Source organism: Lepidochelys kempii, chromosome 1 (assembly GCF_965140265.1).
Source record: "Lepidochelys kempii isolate rLepKem1 chromosome 1, rLepKem1.hap2, whole genome shotgun sequence".
In the NCBI taxonomy this organism is placed as follows: Eukaryota; Metazoa; Chordata; order Testudines; family Cheloniidae; genus Lepidochelys; species Lepidochelys kempii.
Window position 1 is genome coordinate 116449904 of NC_133256.1, and position 27018 is coordinate 116476921.

Below are 27018 nucleotides of genomic sequence, written 5' to 3' on the forward strand. Positions count from 1 at the left end.
TTTCATAATTAGCATCTAAACATTTTAAGTTGCTACTTGGGATAAAAGGCATCTGCCTAAAAGCAAATTACGCTTCATTCATTCATCCCAGTAGGCTCAAATTATTATTTTGTGCCCCATCACTCCCAAATGTCTTCAAACAAAAACAAAAAGTCCATTGCATTCAGAAGGGCAACAGTCCATAACATAAAGGTACCACACCTTTAAGTAGATGTTAGATATTTCTGGCCAAATCCTGCTCCCACTGAAGTTAGCGGGAATTTTGGCCTTGATATCTGTGGAAGCACGATTGGGCCCTTCATTTGGAATGAATATTTAAAGAGTACACAAAGTAATTACCCTGATTAAAGTTTATAACGGGTTTTTAAGTGTGCAGGTTTCATGCATAATTTCCACAGCTCAGTGACACACAGTTTGAAAGACCTCACTTATACTTTAAACATTAAGAACACATTTACAGTACATAAGATATTCTAAACATTGTCTGAATTGGCATACACGACTGTGGATTTCCCCCGCATTCCCAACACAGAAAAGGAAAATATGGTACAACACAAATTAATATAGCGTTACAGGTTCATTTTTCAACTCAGCATATTCAGAGTTATAACTAAGCCTTTCATTTAACTCACCCAACATGCCAAAGCATTACAAATAATATGTCTATCTTCCTCTGAGGTCTTCTGGACCTGGCTGATCCTGTGAGAGCTACTGTTCAACAAGGAGAATCAAGAACCAGTTTTCAGTATTTGTTCAGATTCCATCTTCAGAGGATTTTAGTCAAATGCTGGGTGTAAATTTAGTTTAGAGCCGTCTGTGGGTGTCACTTAAGACTTCACTTTGCAAGCAACATGAAGGTCACTTTATATCCCCGTAGAGCTTTATGTTCTACTTTTCTGTGTTTTTTTGTCAAGGACAACAAAGAGGTCGGCTGGACTCTTCGGTGTTGGTTCTTTTATATTGAACTAATTTTTTAAAAATAGAACAACAAACCTAATGCACTTGTATCGTGGACTCACCTGCTCTCTCTCCACTCTCCTTTTCTCTTCCTCTGCTCTCCTCCTCTCTTCCTCTTCCTTACGCCTCCTCTCCATTTCTTCTAGCCGTCTTTTCTCCTCCTGTTCTCTTCGCCTCTGCTCACGCTCTTGTTGCCTTCGAGCTTCCCGTTCTCTTCTTTGTTGCTAGAGCAAGGGGAAAAAATGAAATGTTACTTTTATGGTTACCAAAGAGAGAAAGTTGGGGTTGATTTCTACTGGAAGGCTGGTAAGTAAAGTATGTAGGCCCCAGTAACTAACAAAGGAGTGTGCAGTAAACTATTCCATACATAATAGGCAAGTATCCTGACATGGTCAGTTATACTCTTGAGCTTCTTCACAAGGCTGCACATAATGTTTTCCCAAACACTAAGAGGTTCACTGCTGCTGCTTCCCCAAGACCAGATGTAAAGCTCAAACTGAAGCATCTTTGAAGAAAGAACGCAGTGAGGTAGTCACATGCTATCAGTCACCTTCTGAATTCCATCAGCCTTTCCCATTATCCAAATTTTGCCAAAAAAAGAAAATGAAATGAAATCATCACTTTCTGGATCACTTGCAGCAAAAATAACAATCATATGAATACTTGATAAGCTTTTTAGTCAACATGATATGTCCTATGCGAAGAATTTAACTGCTGGTGCAACAACCCAACTGATGAAAAGGTGCCATACATTAATTCACTGGCAAAAAAATTTGTTAATGAAGAACTGAGGTTGCCCAGAAGTGCCTCACCTTTCCAGAACATAAAATGCACCTATTTTTAAACCTCTGAAAATCAAGAAACACAGGTTTACATCTTTATGGTCGCATAAATGAGCTTCCAAACACGAATCAAACGTAAACTGGTGCAGTGATGTCTGCCTGAGTCTGCAGAGAGCCCTGAACAATAGCTCTGAGAGGTGTGAACTGATAGATTCATGTCCATATAGCACAAACTTAGTAAGCAAGACTGATATTTATGCTTCAGTCTAACTGCTGATAATTGTAGCAGAACCATCCAGCTAATCTGCCTACCTCAAAATCTTAAATTGCCTCCCACGCGTCCTCAAGTGCCAAGAGACCCAGCTGTCTCCGGCTTAGCTGCCAAAACCTATCTCCCCTGACAATTTCTACAACATGCTTACAGGCTTCTAATACAGAAGTCTGCAACTTGTTGAGAATAAAATGTAGAAGTCATGTAACAAGAGATAACTATAATGATTATTCTTTTTCACATTTAATTAAATAAAAATTCAGTTTTTTTAGTTTATCTGAAGCTGCCACAGAATCATGTCTGCTGAGCCAGAGTGCCACAGTAAGCAGGGGCCTTACCAGAGAATTTAGTCAAACCTGTGATGGAGTTCACATGGTCATGGCTATAGGTGCTCTCTCTGTAACTGTGCACACTGAAGCACTAAAGGCCATGCTTCACTCCCCTCCCTTCCTGCACCTGCTGCTTGCTTTGCTAAGTACACACACAACTTGACTGCTCAAGTAAAAATGCAACTGCTTTTTCCTTCCCACTGGGATCAACACTTTGCCTCAGGTGTAGAGGAGAGTGGTTGAGAGGAAAGTGACTAACGCAGTTTAAGGCTCAGAAATACATAGCTAATGCTCTACGCTTCCAGTGCTTCTTGACTAGTGGCGCTTCTGGAAGCTATGCAGCTTTCTTAGAGATATTTGTTCACATATACCCATACCACATCTATTGGCAGCATTCCTGCTTTTCTTTAGAGTCACCTGGGGTTCACCACCGCCTTTCTTCTCTTCCAATTTCATTGGACATAATTATGCTCTTTTCTCTAGTATGTATTTTACAAATCTCTACACACACGACCTTTGCACTTTTTCCTCTAAGTAGGCACCTAGATTTTGCTGATCTGAACAACTTCTCTTCAATGAGTAGAGATACAAAAACAGTAAAGGCAGCTCAGGAAAACAGTGGAGTTCTTAGGTTTTACTACTTGTTTTTTAAAGCACATTGAAAAGGGTTAAGTGGGCTCTTTTGTTTCAGAATCTACACATCTCTTGTCAAACAAATTCTGTATTTAAGTGAAAACATTCAGGTGCCTCTTGGCTAATCAAATCTCACAGGCTCTAAGTTTTGAAGCAGAACAGTTTGGTTGCCCAGAGAATGCAAGAGGCAACAAACTGTGATTAGTTAAGATGCATGTTTATTAGCTCTAACTCATGTTATACACAATTGCTCTACCACTTCTTAAACATAATTTTTTCAAAGAAAATAATTCTAGGCTTAAGAAAACCTCTTGACCCCAAAAAGCAAAGGCAAAAATACTTTCTGTATACAAATAGTCATCATGGGTCAACATTTTTTTCTAGGTTTCAGAGTAGCAGCCATGTTAGTCTGTATTTGCAAAAAGAAAAGGAGGACTTGTGGCACCTTAGAGACTAACCAATTTATTTGAGCATAAGCTTTCATGAGCTACAGTGGGGCTGGGTGGGGACATGGAGTGAAGTGCAGATGTGGTTGTCTGGCTCACTGCCCCCCAGAATGGACCCAGCTGAGGGGTCCTGTTCTCTGCACCTACAAGCTCTGTGTTAGACCATGTTCCTGTCGTCTAATAAACCTTCTGATTTACTGGCTGGCTGAGAGTCAAGTCTGACTGCGAAGTTGGGGTGCAGGACCCTCTGGCTTCCCCAGGACCCCGCCTGGGCGGACTCGCTGTGGGAAGCGCACGGAGGGGCAGAGGAACTGAATGCATCCGATGAAGTGAGCTGTAGCTTACGAACGCTTATGCTCAAATAAATTTGTTCGTCTCTATAGGCGCCACAAGTATTCCTTTTCATTTTTTTCTAGTTATTGCTGCGGGGCCAGCAATAAATAAACAAACTGCACCGGTTTGCTGCAGTATCTATATCGCTAACAGGTCATGATAACAGATCTTAAAATTGTATTATTCAGATTACTTTCCTGCTATCCTCTTCCCCCATTTTAACTCAAGCTGTTCTCAAAATACTGACAGCTAAAAATCAAGTCAGAGATAGAGACCTATGCTTGCTCTACCTAAAACAAATACTTTACACCAGCTATCAAAGTATATAAATCCTTAATATGCAATTCAATGGCTCATGAGCCACACAGCTGCTTGGTTAGTGTCACTAATAAGCTTGGAGAAAGAACGAACAAACGAAAATGAGAATAATTCAGTTCTAAGGTCCATCTTCATGACATACCCATGCTAGAAATGGAATTGGTATACCATTGGGAAGATGAGGATCCCAGCATGTGTTTCTCATCTTCATGGTTCACGAGATATTGCACCTTCAATCTGACACCTGTCTCTCTGTCTAACAGTATTTATTGACACGATACAGGACATATTGCAAATCTTGGACCAGGGTCTTTCATTCCTTGGAAGATGGACACAGTTTGGGTCATTTTAATGAGATGAATCTATCATTTCTTGAAACTATGGAGAGGTTTTTAGCAGTGACTATAAATAGCAACAACTGATAAGATAGCAACAACAACAACAAAGGAGTTCAAAATTGACTGGAGGAGTGCGGCACTCTGTACCTCAGAGCAGCAGCCTGGAACCCCCATATTCTCCAATATCATATAATGATGATATGTTTTGTACAAAGTATTCCTTGTGAGGTATCATTTTAAAAGTCTTGATCTGTTGAACATTAATATCCTCTTGGATTGTATGTGCTATCATTGTACGTGAAGTTATGGAAGTTTTCCTACGTGTGTGTTACTGAAATATGTTGTGGGAGATGCCCACAGCCAAGCTTTCAGGTACAACAGTGGAGTAGCCAGATGTGCTGATGGCCCATTGAAGGGAATCCACTCTCTCAATGACTAACCATCTCAGAGAGAACACGTATACAATGGAGACTGCTTGACCCACACCATAGCTAAAGATCTTTCCAGCAAGCTGGAAGAAACAATAAAAGCAGGGCAAGTGACATCACAACCTGGCCTCACTCCCCCCACAACACAACACCTGGTAATGTCTGGAGGACAAAGACTTTGAACTGGGGAGGGTGGTCCTGGGCTGGCAGACAGTTCCAGCTTGTGAATTAACGATCTGCGAACTGTTTGTGCCATCTGTCAGGATGAGACACTGCTTGATTCCTGTTTAGTTTATAGAACTCATATTGCGAATTGACTTTTATTTCTTAGGTAACCAACTTTGATCTCTATGCTTACTGCTTACAATCACTTAAAATCTATCTTTCTGTAGTTCATAAATCTGTTTTATATTTTACCTAAAACAGTGTGTTTTGGTTGAAGTGCTTGTGAAATCTCAGCTCAGTTTACAAAGGCTAGTGTGTATCCTCTCCACATCGAGGGAGGGATGGACTAGATAATGAACTTACACTGGTCAGGCTTCTGACGAGGGCAAGATAGTACAGTTCTGGGGTGCAAGGCTAGGAAGCTGGGGGCAATTGACTGGAGCCTCTCTCTTCTTGGTTCATGAGTGGCTGGCGAAGCATTCATGTAACTCAATTGGGTGTGCCCCTGCCTGTGGATGTCTGTGTAAGCGCAGTACCTGTCAGAGGTTTGTAGTGTGGCAACAGCATCATGGGGTGGGAGGGATACACCAAAGTTGGTGGGACAGAGGGTTGAGTGGTCCCACAGTCCAGGTTGCACCCTGGGGGGGTCCCATCACAAGGAACATGTCAGTTTCCCATACCATGATGTAAATAAAAGAATAAAATTCTATTTAAAAAAAAAAAATCTTGAGTTTCAACATCCACAGTGCATGTTTACCACCCACTAGAAGATAAAGAAATACGAACTCTGCCACCAATCTGCACTTAAAGCAAATCTCTGAAGCACAACCATGATGTCTGTGTGCCAAAGCACACAAAGGGATGGAGTTTCTTTACACCAGTTCTACCTTCCTGTTAGCACCACTTAGTGGACTTGCTAAATGAATGCAAGTCTAGGCACCTGGCACTGCTTACCAAGAACATCACCTACCCACGGTCCACCGAATATGCAGAGTCCAACTTATAAGACTTCCCTTTCTTTGAATATGGCCTGTGAAAACCAAGCCACTGAAGCAGCAAACACTAAATACATATAATTATTTTCAACCAGTGAGGAGAGGAGAGATGTATTGTAATAAAAACAGAGTAGGCTCAGAGAAGTTTTCGACATGAGTAATGACGCTACTAGCTAGCTACAGATTTCCTTACTTTTAAAGCAAGATGAGCCACCTGACCTCCCACTGGGCACTTGTGCTTTTTAACCTAAGATCACCTCACTGGCTAGACTTAAACTTTTTTTGAGAAGTGAATACTGACAGGATATGTTCACAGTGCCGTTTGGGCTTGACATCGGAAGCATCACTCATGTTGGACTTTTTTGGTCTAAGACCAACTGTAAGTGCCGCTAATATAATTTTCTTCTTGATTTTAAAAGTAAGTGCATTAGTTACTATACCTCTACCTATACATCTCAAAAAATACACAAAATTTAGTATATAGCCTGGCTCCAGTACATACGGAGCTGGCTAGGTGGCACAGGCTATTGCACTGTGGCTCAAGAAGTCTTTCAAATCTTCTTTAGCTGGACGAGAGACATGGTAGTCTAGTACCAACCTTTCATGATGCTGTATGTCAGATGAGCAGATTATTTTCAGACAACCAGCCACTAAAGAAAAGGCAAGCTCCAGAGTGCTGAAAGGAAATTTCTAATAGGTGCAGATAGAGCAATGGTAAAACTGCTAGGATCCTGACAACTGTCCTCTTAATGTCACCCATACCACATTCTAACTCAGCTCTCAGAATGGTTCATGATTTTATAGGTCTGAGCTCACAGACTATGCTGTGTATCATGATTTACCAGAAGGGGGCAATGCAGCTACACATGCAAACTGCTAGTTTGCATATAAAAACAAATACAGTACCCTCGCTCACACAAGAAAACACTACCGATGAACGCGTGGATTAGAATACATATAAAACCACCTCTATATATCTGTCTTATATCCACATGAAGGTAGATATATACATTCATTAATGTTGGTGACGGAGTACTTGGAGGTGGGGCGAGGATAAAATAATCATATTGGACATGAGTCCACAGTGTAACCAACCCAAAATGTGGGCAATTCAAATGAAGTGGACCTGGATGGAAACCTTTCCTCTTTTAGTGTTGTAAAACAAAGTCCTGGCAAAATCACCCTCTGCACCTCATTGTGCCTAGCTTAATTGGAACCAATTAGATCAGAACCCTCTGAACTGTGGACATTATTTTTATTATTTGTATTATGGTAGCACTTAGGAGACCTAGTCATAGAGGCTCAGTACTTACATCACAACTAGTTCTCATTTTGCAAAATCAAAACTAGACTAGGTTTTGCCAAGCACGAATTCTGATGCTTCTTCGTTCCCTTCAAGCCCAGGATTGCTTTTTTCCATTTTGTTGTAGAGAAAAGCTCAGATGCAGGCACATTTAAATAATAATAATAAAGTCGAGGACAGCTCAGATTTCTTTTTTTAACCACCTAAGTCTTAAGTGTCATACAAGTGATCGTTATATAAAAGCATATGTCTAACCAAAAACTTGCAAAGCTTCAGATAATCTTCTACACTTCAGCAATGTATAATTTCCTCCTTCTAAGTAATTCAGAAATTACAAGGTCTCTGAAACAATTGTTTTCAGTAGTCACTTATATGCCTTTTAAAAGCAATCTTCTCTCTAATACTGCTGAGGATAATGCACTTTTGGCACGTGTCCTACACGCTGTTCTTGTGGCAGTCTCAGTCAAAACTGTCTAGGATCTGTGCCAGAATTGTAAGAACAAGTGCTCAATTTTAATTTAAGAAAGAAAAAGAAAAAATAGACATGTCGGCAATATGTCCAGGGAGACTACCTATGGTCTAAAACGTTCCTCTAATTCTCACAAGTGAATGTCAAACACAAATGCCAAAAAATGCAACTTCCACCAAAAGCAGCACCAGAAACCCAAACCAACAAAAGCCAGGGAATTTGAAAGCGACGTTATTTTTAACTCACGTTATTAAGCTTTTCTTTCTTCATAACACAAAGTAAGTTAAGAACAAAGGTTCATCCTTTTGGTTTCTTGGCTTTCATCACTCTGTGCCACAATATTAATGTTATCTAAGAACGTTTCTTCCCCTCACCCTCTTAACGAAGGTTTGTTCTGGCTAAAGTTTTCCTAAGAATCTCTCAGATGGACGGATGCTTCTCCAAGAATAGAAGATCCAAAACAAAAAAAAGTTCAAAAGAACTACATATGCTTGTAAGCATTTTGGTGGGGGCCATGTTCTTTTTTAAACTAATTTCTTATTGATGACAATGCTTTTTTTCTAAAAAAGCTTATATGGTAATTTCACCATAAAAAGTGAGGGAGTTTGGCAGCAGTTATAGATTTGGCAGACGCAGAAGTTTTTCTCCTCCAACTCTTCATGGTCTATTGTGGAACTCTATTCACAAATGCATCAATCCTCAATACACAGTGTCACTGTGTTGCTAACGTTGTAATCAATCAGTTTGAAGTCTATTTTTCAGCAGCAAATTATTCAAAATTGTTCTGACTTTTTAAAAAAAGGTGAAAGGCTATATTTAAGCAAAAGAAAACATGATTTTATAAACTAAAAAAAAAAAAAAAAAGCTATCCAACATGCATATGCTGGAATAAACTGAAGAGTCAAGTGAAGGATAGGCTATCTAAAGACAGAAAACTAATCATATTGCCACACAGATCCATCCTTGAAGGAGGTAGGTTTATACATATCAAATACTGGGTTTTTTTTAAATACATAAAAACATTCACTTACAGGGCCTTTTTGAAAAGAGAGGGATTGACCTAAATGCAACTTCCACCTGATTTAGCGTTTTCATTTTTTTAAGTTTTGCACGTATTTACACACACTCTCTAACACCTAAATAACCCCTTCAATTAAACTTTAGACTCTTTCTAGCAAACAGACACATTGTTCTCTTTCTGTTATTTGCAGCATTTTTCCTTTTGTATTGAGAGCAATTTCAGATTTAAAAGGTCATATTGATCATGGCAGATTAAATGGGTTACATCACTTAGTTATTTAAAAAAAAAGCCTAGAATTACAGTTTTCAGATGTTTTAAAAAAAAAGTTTCACTTTTGTATTAAGTGGGATTTCAGATTAACAACATCATGCAGGGGACTAGGCGAGTCATTAGATTAGGGTCACCTCAAAGGTTTTAATTCAAATCCTGACTCAAGTAAAAAATAAGCATCTCATTTTAGCTTTCCCCAGTCTGCTTTATGACCAAATAATAAAATTGCTGCACAACTGACAGTCTCTTTAAGACAGGCCAAGACCTGGAATGGCAATGATATTTATCTTGGCAATTTGAGGATGGTGGGGGAGAGACAGAAGAGAAAAGAAGCTTGCATAGCTCCTTCCTGCTGCATATGTGTGGCTGGGTCCTAGCTATCAGTTCCTCCTTATAAAAGCAGTAAATTCAGTCACACATTTGAAGGGGGTTGGGGAAAAAAAGTCTTAAGGTAACCTGCAAAGCTTTTTTGAATTTTATGTTACATTATTGATCGTGTTAATACATAATGCAAATCTTAAAGTTATGAATCGTAAATGTATGTGTAAACTTGACGTACTACTACGTGGAGCTATGGAGCTAATCTGGTCATCGTTGCACTGTTAAACATTATCAGTGCTTGGAAAACTAGATAGCTTTGATGAAGAACTACATGCCAAATGAACAGCTGTAACAGCAAATCAAACAAGGATCTTTGAGGACAATTGGAATTTGACCCTGTACTTCCTGAAGAGCCAAATGATTGGTTTCACTTCATCTCCCAGACTCAGTTTTGGTGTGCAAAATTTTTTAGAAAATTTTCCATCTGCCAGATCCTAAAGAACCTTTTATTTCCTCACTTACTAGCTGTCTTGTGTGAGCATTTAAATAAAGAAGTTTAGAAACAAAATAATTAAGACAGACTCACAAGGGACAAGGTGATGTACAAAAAATTTTTGAGCAAGAAAATCCGAACAAACTATGTAAGCAAACAATCAGTATATTTCCCAAACGGTAAACATGCAAAAATTTACCTGGGCTTTTGTTAAAAAATTCAGATGGATATAGATACAAAAATGTATGAAAATGGCATGTCTCCTACAGGACAAATGGGAAAAAAATCCAGTATATTATGTAAGATTTGCTACCTATGACATTGAGAAAAATGAATAATGGGTATTCTTATACCATATACCTGTATGCTACTACACATAGAATTGTAGACCTGGAAGGGACCTCAAGAAGCCCTCAAGTCCAGTCTCCCGCACTGAGGCAGGACAAAGTGAACCTACACCATTCCTTGACAGGTATTTGTCCAACCTGTTCTAAAAACCTCCAATGATGGTGACTCCACAACCTCTCTTGGAAACCTATTCCAGAGCTTAGCTATTCTTATAGTTAAAAGTTTTTCCTAATACCTAACCTAAATCTCCCTTGCTGCAGATTAAGCTCATTACTTCTTGTTTTATCTTCAGTGGACATCGAGAACGATTGATCACAGTCCTCTTCATAACAGCCTTTAACATATCAGACGGTTAAAAAGGCGCCCCCCCTCCCCTCAAGGCTAAACATGCCCAATTTTGTTTAACCTTTCTTCATAAGTAGATTTTCAAAATCTTTCATCATTTTTGTTGCTCTCCGCTGGACTCTCTCCACGATTTGTCCAGAATTGGACACATTACTCCAACAGAGGGCCTCACCAGTACCAACTAGAGCAGGACAATTACCTCCCATATCTTACACGAGTCTGCACTGCATCAAAAAAGAGGTTGCCATCCACCACGCACGAATGCCAAATGCAGATATTTAAGAAAGCTCTAAAAGAACTCTGATACATACCATGAACAGATATTTCTCAAAGCCGATTAAGCGGCATGATCTGGTTTAAGAAAGCTGTACACTGATAACTAAACATAGAAGTTTTTCCTTCTGTACAGCTACACCAAAAGTCTCTAGGCCAATTGCCTGGTATTTTGAATAGCAATAGATATATACATACACAATTATCTTCATTCAAAATACAATGCATTTAGGTTTTTGGAATCAGTTACCTCCTGGGAGTTTGCAGGGTATTCAGTACTTTTGGAAATCAGACCACCACGTCTACACATGGATGCAAGAGCTTTACTTTAGGATCCTGGTTTTGAAAATCTTAGCTAATGGATATATATACTGTTCTTGCACAATACACAGGGAATATTTCTTAAGAACTTGGGACAATAAGCATAGCAGGAGCTCTGCCACCTTAGCTCCAGTCTTCTATTTCTACCTCTTCTAGCCGCCTCCTTTGCTCTTTCTGCTGCTCTATGCGTTTCTGTCTCTCTGCCAACAGCTGCCTCTTGTACTCCTCCTGCTCTCGGAGCTGCTGTTCCTGTAGCAGCTGCTGTCTCCGAAGGGCCTCCGAACGTTCCTTGTTTTCCTGCTGCAGTCTCAGGAAATCACGTCGGAGGGTAGATTCTCCAGGCACATTGACAATCGAACTGCAAAAGCAGAAAGTTAAGCCTCCCATACCACAGAGCTGATACATTATATATATATACACATTCACATACATACACACATATACACACACACACACACATATATATATAATTAGTTTAAATTTTAATCTGTCTTTCAAAATAAAGATACTGGATACATATCAAATAGATACTCTCTCTGGAAGGTGTCAAACCAGGTCAGGCAAAATAAGAGCCAACACAAACTTTTTTCCAGTCCTTGAACCGAGCCTACATCCTCTCGTTAAAGACAGAGAGGTCTGATTAGAGCCGCAGCTACCTGTGTACTTTGCCCCAGACACACCCACTGTAAGTCTCACACACCGACAACCTCTACAACAGTGGTTCTCAACCAGGGGTACTCGTACCCCTTGGGGGACGCAGAGGTCTTCCAGGGGGTACACCAACTCATCTAGATATTTGCCTAGTTTTACAACAGGCTACATAAAAAGCACTAGCAAAATCAGTACAAACTAAAATTTCATATCATCGCTTGTTTATACTGCTCTATATACACTGAAATGTAAGTGCAATATTTATATTCCAATTGATTTATTTTGTATTTATGTGGTAAAAAGGAGAAAGTAAGCAATTTTTCAGTAATAGTGTGCTATGGCACTTTTGTATTTTTATGTCTGATTTCGTAAGCAAGTAGTTTTAAGTGAGGTGAACCTTGGAGGTACGCAAGACAAATCAGACTGCTGAAAGGGGTACAAAAGTCTGGAAAGGTTGAGAGCCAACAGGTATCAAGTCCTTCTGTGATGTATCCAAGTTCAGAGTGGACAGGATGGGGACCTCAAAAAAGTTCAGAGGTCTGAGCGAATGTTCAAACCTTTTGAGGTTCATGTCTCATTAGTGTATGTGATTAATTATATTTAGTAACACGCGTAAAGGCTTATGAAATAAAAGTATACTCCAGATTTGTCAAGGCAGGTTATAAAACTATTTGTCTAGATCTTTTAATGGCCTCCCATCAGCAATTATTACCTTGGCTCTCCCTCTTGTTCAGGCACTTCCTCCTCCTCTTCCTCACTTCCGCTATATTCATATTCTGTTTCATCTAGCAAGAAAGAGGAAACAATATTCCAGGTGGCTCTTACAATTGTTTATTTTAAAATACTTAGCTCCGGCTGTAGGGTCTCAGCAATCCAGTTCTGACCAGCTTAAATTATCAGATTTACATACAACATTTTGGAACAATTCAAATGTCATCTCATCCTAGAGACATAAGGAGACCTTCATTTGGATGTGAGCTTCAGTTTAATCCACAGGCTTTGTCTACAGTGATAACTATATAGTCTTAGATTTTTTTGTAAAATCAGAGGTTGGTAGAATATCAAATAAACTGCTTTTAATAATATATACAAGTAAACACAGGCTTAGTTTTAAAAGTCTGCATACCCTTCTCTCCTCTCTTCTTTCTGGTCCTGTCTATATGGTCCTTAAGCTGGATTCGGACTTGCCGTTCATTTGGCTGATCGCGTATAAAAGGATGTTTTAAAAGCTGTTCGGTGGAGGGTCTCTGCATATAGTTCTTCACTAAACAACCTTCTATAAAACTAAAGAACTTTTTTGACCTGAGGGGAAAAAAAGGTGTAAAGCTAAGACTCAAATAATCCATTTTTCAGTTTTTCCTCATTAGTCCAAAAACCTTCAGTTCTGTTTCCCAAAATAGCATGTTTCTGTCTAGCAGCATAAATGGTGTCTTAGATAGATGTCTTCAAAAAAGTCACAAGAATGCTGCCAAGACAATTTGGGGACTCTTCCATTATTGCAAGTAATACCAATCTGTTTTTATATGCACTTGGCTTAGTGGGATAGGTCTGTAGGAATTGAAGAACATTTTGTTTTTTTAACTGAATAACTATGCATTTTTTAAAATAACATTTTCTGAATACTTAATGCCATATAATTTGTTCAATCAGGGCACACAGGACCAAATTAATCCCTGTTTTAACTATTGAAGTTAGTAATGGAATTCAATTCATCTCTGTCTAATGGATAAAGGGATGAGGAATACATGTTTGGTAAATCAGAACATTATCTTGCTAAAGTAGTAACTACTCCATGGTACTCCTGGGGGAGTTCTGTGCCACTGTACAATGCAGAATTTTGCAGAAATTAACGTTGCGCATGCAGAATTTCGTTTCCTCCCCTGCAGTGCTGCTAGCCATCACTAGAGGCCACACGAGTGGCATCACTAGAGGCCACTCGGCAGAACCCAGCTTTCATACAGAAGACACTGCTGGGGGGAAGGAGAGGGAGCTAAAGGGTTCCTGGCAGCTGCAGTTCCCAGCATGCCCTGAGGGAAGAAGGCAGCACACAGGAAACTCCATGCAAACCTGGGACCCAGCATCAGGCTGTTTCTCCCTCTGGATCCCTGGACTCAGGGGGTCTGTATTGTTACTTACATACTTACCGACAGGTATTCTGAAATAAATTACCAAAATAATTGAAACTGGTGATTATGTAGTGTAGGAGGACATGAGGCACTCTTAGACACTTTCAGGATAAAAATAACTGAATTTTTTTTCCTTACCTCTGTTTCTAACAAAACTTTAGAAACAGAGTGAAAATAATGCTTAAAATTGTATTTTTCATCCCTTATCCTGTTTCCTTTTTGCCCTTCATTCACCTTGCTAAGTAAAAACAGTATTATTACTACTGCTGTTTTTAGCCAATTTAACTTTCTGATTCTTATTCACTAGCAAAATGCGGCAATATTGGGGTTATAAACACTACAGGTAACGCTTACATCTAAAACAAACATTTTTTCATCCTTTTTCAAAACTATATGAATAGGTATGTATTCATAAACTCTGTGTTTTACAAAAGTTTATTTAAAATACACACACTCACACAGATGCTCCACTAGTCAATTACTGTATGAGAAAGTCATTCCAAACAATGATCCAGTGCACCAAGTCAACAAAGTAAATTATGTTATTTATATATCAGTGTAACTGGTCACATCACTTTACTAATTTCTTTTTTGACAGGACTCTAGCATTCAACCTCATAGTCATGCAATTTCCATTCACAGAGTGCATATTTCTTGTATGAAACAAACACACACACACACTTTTCCTTCACTTAAGAAGAAAGCACAGTAAAGCGTTACTTTGGTTAATGTTGAGGCTTTCATTGAGGATTTTAAGATTCTCATCTTCAACCTACATAAATCCTCATTCTAGTGAAAATTATTGCTTCATACAAATCAGTTGTGTTTAGTAATGGGGAGGAAAATCCCATATTGTTAAGGGATTATTCCCAGCTGGCAAGAAGAACAATTTCAATCGTTTGCAATAATTATAGTAAAAGCCTTCATTAATTTTAATAGTTCCTTTCAACTCAACATCTAGAAGTCAATGGCGCTGTCCTGTTTCTTTATAATACTGTATCTTAGAAAAGATATTGCATATTAGAAATGCAGCAGAAGTCTAGGCTTTGAGCTGTGGTATAATTTGTCACCTTAATATGATGCTGCTCTGTCAACAGAACAGCTCATTTTTTGTCTCATGATTCAAAAGAGAAAATTTCGCTAAAAAAATAGAGCTAAAAAATAATCAATGCACATCTCATTTTGTGCTTTGATTTAATAGTGCAGAAGATAATAAAAAGAGTGATTTTAGCCAGCTTAAATTATTTTACAGTTCTGTGGAAATGGTAAGAAAAAAGCATGCCATGAAATAAGAGATAAGAAAGTGCTATGTTGTAAAGAAAACAATGAAACAGACTACAGAAAACATAGGAGCCTCTACATACCATTTCTTGGATTTTAGACGTGGAGGAGGGTTTCTGGGTATAAGAAACAGCGCCCTCATTGGATGCATGTCACAGAGGGCTGGAAAAAAATATAATTTTGTTCAGTTGTTTTTCCACGTCTCGTGATTCTGCATTTTCACTGTCTTCACTTCAGGATTATTTCATTTTCATAGACATTTCCCCATCACCAACCCCTACATGTGATGGACACGGGAATGACATTAAGCAGAATTAAACTGAAATGCAAAAGTTAAGACAACAGTTCTGCCCCTAACTGCAAGTTTAATGCGGCCAAAAATAAAGGCCGAGATTATCCACTCAGATCCAAACATGGAAGGGACCTCTGTGCAGAGATCTCCCTCATGGAAGGAGGAGCACTGTCCCCACACCATTCTCCAAACACAAGGGCACTCCGTAGTGTCAGGATCCATAAAGGCGGCGGGGGTAGAGATAGAGCAGGTTGGGGGCCAAAATGAGGCCAGGAGCAAGGGGCCCCTGTGGCAAAAGAGAACATCCTGATATCTCAACTTCAGCTGAACACCATTGCCAATGAGTGAAGAGAAAAAAGAGGGGCTGAGGGCTAGAGATGGTAGGAGGCAAAGGACTCTGTGTAGATGGCCCTAATCTCCCATGCTTGGCAGTGGATCTCTCAGCCTCTCCTGCAGGGAGAGCAAACCTAAAGGAATGACCAGAGAGGATACCGGTGAGGGGTTCATTATGACTCATTTCCTTCCCCCAACAGACCCTGTTGTGAGTTCTTCTGTAAGAGGGGCCAATCTGAACCCAACAGTTTAGCATGAAGTAATATCAATTACCAATTCCAATCAAGTGAAATGCACACACAGGTTACGGAGCCCAGTGACAGAGATTTAATTAAAACAAGAGGAAGTTACTTACCTGTAACTGGAGATATATGGTCCCTGTCTGTATTCCACTGTATTCCATCATGCGTCTAGACCGAGAGATTTTGAAAGTAGTAGTGTCCGTTGGTCCACCCGTGTGCCGTTGGTCAACCCCACCTTTTATTGCCTCAGATGAAACCATGAGGTGAACAGACCATGACTCCAGTTCTTTCTCCCCTACAAATCCAATGGCTCCGCAGTGGAGGGGAAGGAGGGCAGGAAGTGGAATAGAGATAGGGACCACAAATCTTGAAGGGACTCCAATTACAGGTTAGTAACCTCATAGTCCCTATCTATATTCCAGTGAGGGTGATTAACAAGCAGGACCTACATCAGAGGAGGTGCGAGGATGAGGATGGAATGGCTGAGTGGAGGACAGCCGTGCCAAATAAGACGTCGATAGCGGAGTCCTGCACCCAGACGTAATGCGTAGAGAAGGTATGTACTGAATTCTACGTGGCCACCCTACATATGTCCTGAAGCAGCACAACTTAGAGGGTGACCATGGTCGAAACCTGGGCTCTCATGGAAGGGGCTCTCACCCTGGGGGAGGAGGCAATCCTGACAGCTGATAGCACAATGCAAGGCAATGCACCCCGAAATTAATTTAGATATGCTCTGTGTGGAGATTGCCTGTTCTTTAACTCTCTCAACTATAGCAATAAACAATCTAGGAGATTTCCTGATTGGTCTTGTCCTCTGCAGGTAGAAGGCCAAAGCCTAATCGTGTCGAAGGAGTGAAGTTGTCATGCCTCTTCTGAGGCATCACGCTTCGGAAAGGAAGCAGGTAAGTGGATGGGTTGGTTCAGATGAAACTTGGATACGACCTTTGACAGAAATTTGGGGTGTAGGTTCAGAGAGACTTTATCCTAATGGAAAGTGGTGAAAGGAGGGTCTGCCATCATGGCCACATGTTCACCTACCCTTCTCGCCGAAGGGACAGCCACAAGGAAAGCAACTTTCATGGAAAGGAGGGACATAGAACATGAAGCCAGCAGCTCGAAGGGCTGTTTCATTAGTGCCAACAGAACGAGGTTAACGTCCCACTGGTGAGCAATAGGCTGTAGAGTGTGATGGGGCGTTTCTGAAACCTAAAAGTCAATGGGTGTGTAAATATGAAGTGTCCCTCCATGGTGGGGAGTGGAAGGCACTAACTGCAGCTAGATATATCTTGAGGGAGAGATGCAAAGCCTTCAAGGGCAGGAGGTAATCCAAAAATAGGGGAATTGGCACCTCTTCTGGGGAAAGCCCCTTCTGTTGGGCCCAGGGGGTGAAGCAGTTCCACTTGGCCTGTTAGGAATGCCTAGTGGACTCTTTCCTGCTGCTCAAGAGGATGTTTTGCACCTCTCATGGGCACACCCATTCTAGAGAATATGCCCATCCAAATACCACACCCTGAGGTGAAGCATCTGCATATCTGATCCTGTTGTGGCGCTGCCTCAGTAGCTTGGAGAAAGTAGGGACGGGGCTGACACGTGATGTAGGTTGGAAAAGAAAACTGCCTGGGCCAGCATGGGAAAATCAAGATAACCATTGCTCTGACGCGCCTGATCTTGTGGAGTACTCGTGGCAGGAGTGGTAGAGGGGAGAAGGCATTGTTAATCTGGTCCAACCAGCAGAGTATGAGCGCATCACCTTGAAGGAAGGGACCACTACCCCCCTGGAGCAATAAGCGCTGCATTTGTTGTTGATGGCAGAGTTGAAAAGGTCCCTGGTCAGAATCCCCACACTGGTGGGGGATATCACATACTACGGTGTCATGGAGTTCCCACTCATGATCAATCACAAATTGTCTGCTGAGAGAGAGTCTGCAATCACATTCTGAGTCCCCGGGAGGTAGGCTGAAGATAACAGGATCTGGTGGGTGATGCACCAATTCCAGAGGTTGACCACCTCAGTACAGAGAGCAGTTGACTTTGTGCACCCTTGTTTGTTGATGTGGTAAAAAGTGGTGGTGGTGTCCAAGATGATAAGAATACGATGGGGATGGACGGATGGGAGAAATACAGAGCATGCCTTCCTTACAGCCCGGAGTTCCAGAATGTTGATGTGCATTGTGGATTCCCAAGGGGTCCATGTTCTCTCTGTCATGTAATCTCCTGTGTGCACTCCGCATCCTACGAGGGATGTGTCAATGACGATCACCCTGTCTAGGGAAGATGGGAGAAAGGGGACTCCCACACAAACCTGTCACAGGTCCATCCAACACTGGAAGGAAGAGTACCACATGCTTCCTTACCTCCCGGCTAGACCCTGGCGCATGGTCCATAGCGGTGGTACCACCAGTGCTGACTTCAGACTCCGTAGCTGGAGGCGCACTCCTGGCAGCACCAGACCCATGTAAAGTGGAGGCTACCCAGCCAGGGTCTGAATGAGGTCTCATGACGACTTCCATGAGGGGCTTCCGGAAGCAGAGAGCTCAACCTTCTCGGGTACGGCTGGGGAAGCACTGGCAGATACTGCACCTGGATGCAATGTGGGCTTTCCCCAAGCAGTAGAGGCAGTGTTGATGTTCGTCGCAGACCGAGAAGGAATGCAGGCAGGAGGCACAGATTTTAAAGCCTGAGGTTTTCAGCATAGTCCAGTATCCACACGTGAGTATGGGTGGGAGGGTCCACGCAGAATAAAACTCTCCAGGAAGAACCCCAATTCTACTCCTAAAACTAGCAAACTACTATAAAAACAATAGAAACAGTAAACTACTCTAAAAACTATGTTCAATTGTGTATTTTAAGGTGCATCACATGCAAGAGGACACTAATAATTCCAACCCGGACCATGCAACAGTAAGAAGAAACTGGTGATGTGACCGGTCTGCCTCTCCCTTTGTCACCTCAGACAAAACCATGAGGCTAGCCAGGGGCATAAGCATGGACCAACAGACGCTACTACTTCCCAAATCTCCGGCTCCGGATACATAGTGCACATGTGTAAACCTTCAGTGGAAAACAACAGGGACTAGCACTGGATGAAGAGCAAAAAGTATGTACATGTTCTGAACCAAAAGTGGTTTAAGAAACCTAAAGAACTGAAGTTACATGCAGACTAATAGCCAAACAGTAGTTCTAATGCTGTTAGTTTTGTGCTAGTCGATTTGTCCTGGGAGAAGCCTCTGTAGATTTGGACCCATGCAAATGTGCAATTATGAGAAAAACCCATCAGATCTCTTAAAACGTGAATGCGAATAAGAACAGTGAGCTGTATGTTAGATTTAAAAATCAGAGTTGTAAGCATGAAGGCTACAATGAAGCTACCATTTTGAGGCTAGACAGAAGTCAACACCCCTGAATGTCTGAGTATGGTGGTAGGAAAAAAGCCAATTTGCAGTTTTACAAGTAAAATAATTACTTTATGCTTTGTTAATCTTCACAGAGGACATGTGGGAGAAAAAAGCACTATGGAAAAGTTAGGCATTTTTAATTTTACCACTCAAAAATCAGACTTGACAGCTTAATATACTCAAATAGTCTGCTTTTAAAAGTTCTTCACTGACAGTATTAAAACTAGGTTATAATTTAAACCACTGTCTTCCAAGAGTCTTCTACTCTGTCCAATGAAAGCGAAAACAATTCGTAATAGAAGATTAAAATAGATAAGTCTCAGAGTTCAAGAAGAATGTTACCATTACACAGACTCATGGAAATCAGAGATAGAAAGGACCTGCTGAGCCATGCAGTCTGTCTCCCTGACAGAGCAGGATTTTTCAAGCCAGTACACTTTTAGCATTTTTTTCTCGCAGTCTGGTTTAAATATCCCAAGCAATAGGGCTTCCACCACTTCCCTGTGGATACAATTCCAAAGCCTAATATATCTCATGGTCAGGAAGTTTACAGATCCATTGGCTTCCAAATAGTCCTGTCATTGCTATTATACTACTACAATTACAATCACTGCACAGTAATGCTTTAACACTGTAGTATCTTTATCAACAGAGTTGCCATTTATAGAATTTTATATTTATGGTGCAGGAAAAACCAAGGAGTAAAGATACACCATCAGTGCATTTTCAGAAACCTCAAAACTGGGTTTGGATTACAACCAACAACTTTGAAGTATATGTTTCTGTCTTAATAAACCCTTAAGAAAAAGCACACATATCACTTACGGGGAGCTCCTTCTGCCATCTCAATGGCCGTAATGCCACATGACCAAAGGTCACTCTGCAGAGAAAGAGACCATATGTTAGTAGGTACACTTTGTCACACTAGGTAACAGCATCTACTAATGCACTGCAGGTAAGAAACTAAAAACAGCTACCAAGGTTATTTAAACAACAGTTTTTAAAATGGCTTTTCTTCTTTTAATCCTAATACAAAATGCTAAATATGATACCATACAGTATTTATGTTATACACACACACAATTATGCATACATAAGTTCTTAATAGTATACAAACACTTTCATATTAGGACATTTCAAGACATAATTAGGTCATAATTGCCCAAATGTTAAGTTCTGTAAAAAATTATATTTCCCATGGATATAGTTATTGTAAGAGGTGAACATTCCCCGGTAGTATTTGCAATCCAAACATTGCAGCCCTGTCCTAGCATATGAGACCCTGAAAATGTATAGACTAGAAGCAAAAGTGAAACCAACAAGTCAGTTTTCAGATGTGTTCATTATCAGACATACAAAACATTAAATAAAATAGTTCTAAAAATTAGATTTTTAAAATTCTTTTCTGCTGTTGATAATCTAATAGTATTTTTACATACGGATTTTTTTAAAAAATTGAGCCCATCATTGCTTATTGGCAGTTCAGCCAAACCTCTACCTTTACGTTGCCCAATAAAATTAGAACATGACATAGCAGCATGAATTCCTAATGCCAGGAGACACAGGCAACCGGCTATGCGCCCAAGAAAAATAAGAAGCTACTGTCCCTTGGAACCCTGGTGGCCAGAGCACCTCATTCCAGCAGTCTCATATTATTTGTGGCATCACACAAGGGGGATCCTGGAATGGAAATCTTTCAGGATATTAGCACTGGATAGCCACTAGGACCAGAGGATAACTGCATTCCCTGCTGAATCAGAACTATGGTTTAGAGATTCTCTTCCACCATAGGAACACCAAGAATAAGTAACTGCTGAACAGTCCTGGAGTGGAACTGAGCTCAAGGGGCTACAGTAGGTCCTGACAGGAGACCGTATCATCCCCATTCGGGATGTGGGGAAGAGAACTACTGTTGAGGAAAATGGTGCTCACAGCTTCCAGGTTGATAATCCTTTTAGAATATGGGAAGACATACTGGAATGGGTGAACAAACTCTTCTCTGTGCTCACCATTAGCTCCAAGCAATAGAACAACTGCATTTTCAGACCCCAGAAGCTTCCCAACCAGACACCAGTTTCTTCTGGCTCAACCCATCAGTTGCAATAATTAAATTAAGCTTGTAAAACACTAATTTTCTAAGAAAAAGAATATGTAATAGGAGGATATTGAGATATCTCCATGTGAAGTACCTCCACTTCACATCAGGAGCAATAAGGGAGCGTTTTAAGAGACATAAGCGTAAATCACAGGCTTTGTACACCTCATGGAATTGCTTACATTTGATCCCCGTTAATTATTAAACATGTAGATTAGTTTGGAGGTTTTCTCCCCCTCAGAATAATTTCTATCTATTGAGGTCTGTTATCTTACTTTAACCTTTATCCTTATGTCTTATCAACTCCACCCTGAAAGGGATTACATTTTTTCACAGACCTCAATCAGGACAAGGAATATCTAAAGTTATTAGTCAAGAAATATGGGCTCAATCCTAGCTAGATGTTCAGGTATGCATAATATCAACCATGGACATTCATATATCTAACATGAATATCAACCCCAATTCACTAGCTCCAATGCTCTTGATGTAACGATAATCAGACTTTCACATTTCCTAGCTACCTCTCCTAGTTTTAATGCTTGAAGAGATGCATTAGTCTGAGTAAAGATTAAAAACACATTTCATATTTTATTCCCTCTCTTGTGGCTCCCTGAAACAAGCTATAAGGTACTTGGGAGATTCCCAGAAAGCTTCTATCAAGGAATTTAGCTTTAGAAGATGTGACAAAAACAAAAAGAACTGTTGGTGCAAATACCATCAAGCCAATTTTACTTTTAGGGAGGTTAGATTTGATGTTTGCAGCTCAGTGAAGGACCAGTTGTGTCCAATTAATTTTTGGAGAAATATATTGTTTGATGGATAAATCTTCTATGTGATTGTGACAGAGTGCTGAAAACAAGCAGATGAACCATCACTCTGGTCACTATAAATCCAAGTAGCTCCCCCACGCCAGGGGGAAGGAGTGACTAGTTACTAGAGCAGCATCAGCTGGGGAGAAATAAGGAGATAATTAGCCCATTAACAGTAAGCATAAAAAAGGAGCACAGGAAGGAAGTGCAAGAGAGGGAGACAGAAAGGCCAGCAAGGCTAACAAAGGGAGATCTCTGTGTGGAGGAGCTCTCTTCTCCCTGGCAAAAGGGGATGATGATTGTATGTCACTGTAAATAGAATTGCTGCACAGGGGTGGTGGCTGATATAACAAAAATAAACTACATGATGTGGGTTACAAACAAGAGGTGGTAAAGCCATTTGTGCAGAAAGATAAAAGTGGAGAGCCGTGCCCAGCCACAGTGATTAACATTCAGATGATCTCTCAAACCAGGACAGCACATGCTTTAACCAGCTCCTTCTGTATTACATTGTAATTTAACGCTTCTATTCTGGCAAAAAGATGCATTTGAGCTGGGGGCTCTATTTAAGGCAAGTGTTAAAATGTATTGTTCTGAGATTATCACAATAAGCAGGATATATTAAACAAATTAAAATGCTAAGATATTCATAGAAATTGAAAACAACAAAATTTCTTGCTAGACTCTTTCTACACCATTTTGAACAGTGCCTAGCACAAGGAGGTCTCTGTCCTTGACTGAGGCTCTCAGGAGCTACTGCAGTACAAGTAACAAATACGGTGTTATTAATTATGATAATCTAGTAATGATCTGTTCTTTGTATTCACGTTATACAGATTTACCTTTACAAGAAATCACTCTCACAACCATACACAGAGACAATGAAAGAGACAAATATAAGAACTGCCTTCACTCATGGTTATTAGACAATAGATGTCACTATTTTATTACTGTGTAAACAGAACTTTCTTACTCTGTAATCATAAGTAGCATCTGGATTTTCATCACAGGCAATAACTTCAGGAGCCATCCAGTATGGGGTTCCAATAAATGTGTTTCTCCTGCCAACCGTCCTGTCCAGCTGGGCACTAACACCAAAATCCACTGTGGGCGGAAAAAAGATTAAAATAAAGTAAGAGGGGGGCAAAAACATGCTGCGATTACTTCTCTAAGATAATTTGGAAAATAAACCCATGTGGAAGATCCAGGTGGGAGAGCCATGTTCAGGAGAAACCATTAAGGTTAATACTCAAACTTGCCAGTGTCCTCAGGCATCGGACCACAAAAATCAGGAGAAAGAGCAAAACACAACTAGCTCTTCAAGACCTCTTACTAGGCTGCCAGCACAGTCTTCCCATTATCTGTGGAGCTACCCTTCCCATAGCAGAGAAAACGGATGCAAACATATTGTCTTGGGGGCAGAGGGAGACTTGCTATCTCCAGTAATCATGAGACAGGGTGTCTTGGCTTATCCAGGGTGACCCTGCTTTCCACAGATGCTCTCATGGTGTGGCAGCACCACCAAGTCAGCTGGGCCACCAATTGGTCCTCCACTCTCTCTGCCCAAAATTCAGGACAGAAAATCAAGTATTACTCACAGGGACTGCTTCCTGTCCTAACACATGTGAATGAGGCACAGTGGGAAGCAAATGTGGAGCGCAGTTCAAAAAAACGGTTACTTACTTTCTTGTAACTGTTGTTCTTTGAGATGTATTGTTCACGTCCATTCCACATTAGCTGTGCGCACGCCGCGTGCACAAGTGTCGGCAACTTTTTCCCTTAGCGGCTCCCATCGGGGCCCCCCAAGTGGCGTCACTGCGCCGTGCATATATACCCCTGCCGGCCCGACCCCCTCCAGTTCCTTCTTGTCGGCGACTCCGACAGAGGGGTAGGAGGGTGGGTGGTGGAATGGACGTGAACAACACCTCTCAAAGAACAACAGTTACAAGAAAGTAAGTAACCGTTTTTTCTTCTTCGAGTGCTTGTTCACGTCCATTCCACATTAGGTGAATTACAAGCTTACCTCTGGAGGAGGGTAGGAGTCACGGAACAACTGCTCGAAGGACCGCTCTGCCAACTGCCGCGTCTTCTCTGGCCTGCTGGTTGACTGAGTAGTGGGTTGTGAAGGTGTGCACCGGGATTCTCTGCCTCTGTAAGAAGGCCGCCCCCACCGCCATGCACTTCGTGAACACCTATGGGGCTGCGGCTAGACCTAACGGGAGAACTGCAAACTGGTAATGTTCTTGGCCCATGGTGAAGCGTAGGAACTGCCGATGTGCTGGGTGGATGGCGATATGAAAGTACGCGTCCTTCATGTCGAGGGCAGCGTACCAGTCCCCCGGATCCAGGGAAGGGATGATGGTGCCCAGAGAGATCGTACGGAACCGGGCCTTGACCAGGAACTTGTTGAGCCTGCGCAGGTCTAGGATGGGGGCGAAGACCCCTTTGGCCTTGGGGATGAGAAAGTACCAGGAGTAGAACCCCTCCTGCCTTAGGCTGTGTGGCAGCGTGTCTACCGCCCCCACCTCTAGCAGCGAGCAGACTTCCTTCTCTAGGAGATGCTCGTGAGAGGGGTCCCTGAAGAGGGATGGGGAAGGGGGGTGGGAGGGAGGAGAACTGCAGCGAGTACCCATTCCACACCATGCGTAAGACCCAACAGTCTGACGTAATGTTGGACCACACACAGGAGAAACGGGACAGGCGGGTCAGGAAACAAAGGGACAGATCCGGTGACTGGTCTGGTATGCTGTCCTCAAGAGCACCTTCAGAAGCCTGGCTTAGTGCCCGGCTGGGGTTTGTGCTGGCCTTGGTCCTGGCCCAGCACATTATTGTTACTGTTGTTGTTGTTGTTGCGCCGTCGCCCTTTATCCCTGCCTTGCCTACGGTAAGGCTCATGCCTATGGCGAGGCTGGTACTGACGCTGAGGGGGAGGCTGCGGCTTAAAGGGCTTCTCTGGGTTGTCAGGGTGTGCATACCCAGCGACTTAAGCGTAGCTTGCGTGTCCTTAAGACTGTGCAGCCTCGTGTCTGTCTGGTCCGAGAAGAGCCTGGACCCTTTGAAGGGGAGGTCTTTGAAGGGAAGTGTACTCTGGACCTTGGGAGGCAGGCCTGACTCCTGGAGCCACGCCGAGCGCCTCATGACCTCCCCTGATGCTATTGTTCTGGCCATCACGTCTGCTGAATCCAGGGAGGCCTGGAGAGAGGTCTTGGCTACTGCCTTGCCCCCATCCACCAGGGCCGTGAACTCCTGTTGGGGACCTTGCAGGAGGTTGTCCTTAAACTTCCCCACCGCCGCCCAGGAGTTGGAATTGTGCCTGTTGAGGATGGCCTGCTGGTTCGCAATCCTCAGCTGAAGGCCCCCAGATGAGTACACCTTTCTGCCAAAAAGATCCAGGTGTTTTGTCTCCTTGGTCTTAGGGGCCGGGGCCCGCTGTCCATGGCACTCCCCTTTGTTTACCGCTGAGACCACTAGAGAGCATGGACTTGGGTGGCAGAACAGGAACTCACAGCCCTTAGATGTGGCAAAGTATTTACGCTGCACTTTTTTGGCCGTTGGAGCGCTGGAGGCTGCGGTCTGACATATGGTCTTATAGTTGGACTGAATGGTCTTAATGAGCGGGAGCGCTATTCTGGATGGACCTTTGGGGCTCAAAATGTCCACCATGGGGTCCTCCTGCTCAACCGCCTCCTTGGCCTGCAGCCCCAAGTTCTGGGCGAACCTACGCAGCAACTCCTGGTGGGCTCTATGGTCTATCGGTGGAGGGTCGGACACTGCTGTACCCGCCCCCACCTCATCTGAGGATGACGAGGAGGTTAGCTGCTGCTCGACCCCCTCTGGCTGGTCCTCCTGCTCCCCTTCTCCCATGGGAAGGGCCTCCGGCTCGGGCAGGAGTCCATGGGATGGCACCAGACTCGGTGCCAGGCTCTCCGGTTTATCCTGGGGCGGATGCTGGAGGCCCGGATACTGTAGCCTCCGGCACTGTCTGGCATCAGTACGGGGACCGGGACTGCTGCACCGAGTAACTTGCCCTGGATGGGGCCCCTTGGCGCTCCTGATAGGCCCAGGGGGTTCAGAAGGGCCAATGGCCTGGCAGCCCCCATTGAGTTTGCTAGCCCACCTGAAGGTCTCTGCTGTCCCGGGGCCCGGTGCGGGTAGCTATAGCGGCCGGAGTCGGCGCCGGGCTGCGGCGACGCCGATCGTGATGGCCACAGCGGTGCCCATGATGTGGGCCGGCGGGAGAACGAGTGGCTCCTGGCTGAGCGGGAGTGGTTCCGGTATCCCCAGGACCAGGACCAGGATCTGGATGGGGACCGGTGCCGGTGTTCCCTGGACCGGGACTGTCTGCAGGAGTCCTCTGGGTAGGGCCGTCTCGACTCCTTCCGCTGCTGGTCTCTAGGTGGTGCCAGAGAGCGGTGTGCCCTTTCCGGTGCTTCCTCACGCCGACCCACTCCCGGTGCTGTGACCTCCTTCTGGGCAGCTGGTAACTGTGAGTCCACGGAGTTGGAGCTCGACTGGGACCAACTCCATGAGTGGTGCCGGGACACTGTCCTCGAGCAGCACACCATTGCTGGCTTACCCCTCGACGGCACCCATGGCATGGGTGCCGGAGGGGGCTCACCGCCAACAGCT

General features: G+C 42.6%; 1 protein-coding gene across 4 annotated transcripts in view; it reads right to left on the reverse strand.

The window, feature by feature from the left end:
* The window catches only part of MAP4K4 (mitogen-activated protein kinase kinase kinase kinase 4), a 238864-nt gene that overhangs the window by 58467 nt on the left and 153379 nt on the right, over positions 1 to 27018 (reverse strand). For all 4 annotated transcript variants that reach the window (XM_073351753.1, XM_073351762.1, XM_073351771.1 and 1 more), the window contains exons 7-13: positions 23363 to 23493; positions 20308 to 20362; positions 15301 to 15379; positions 12937 to 13112; positions 12523 to 12595; positions 11307 to 11517; positions 1020 to 1181 (exon numbers count right to left, since the gene is read on the reverse strand). In XM_073351753.1, coding sequence (XP_073207854.1) covers positions 1020 to 1181; positions 11307 to 11517; positions 12523 to 12595; positions 12937 to 13112; positions 15301 to 15379; positions 20308 to 20362; positions 23363 to 23493 — 887 coding nt within the window. The remainder of the gene's footprint in view (positions 1 to 1019; positions 1182 to 11306; positions 11518 to 12522; positions 12596 to 12936; positions 13113 to 15300; positions 15380 to 20307; positions 20363 to 23362; positions 23494 to 27018) is intronic.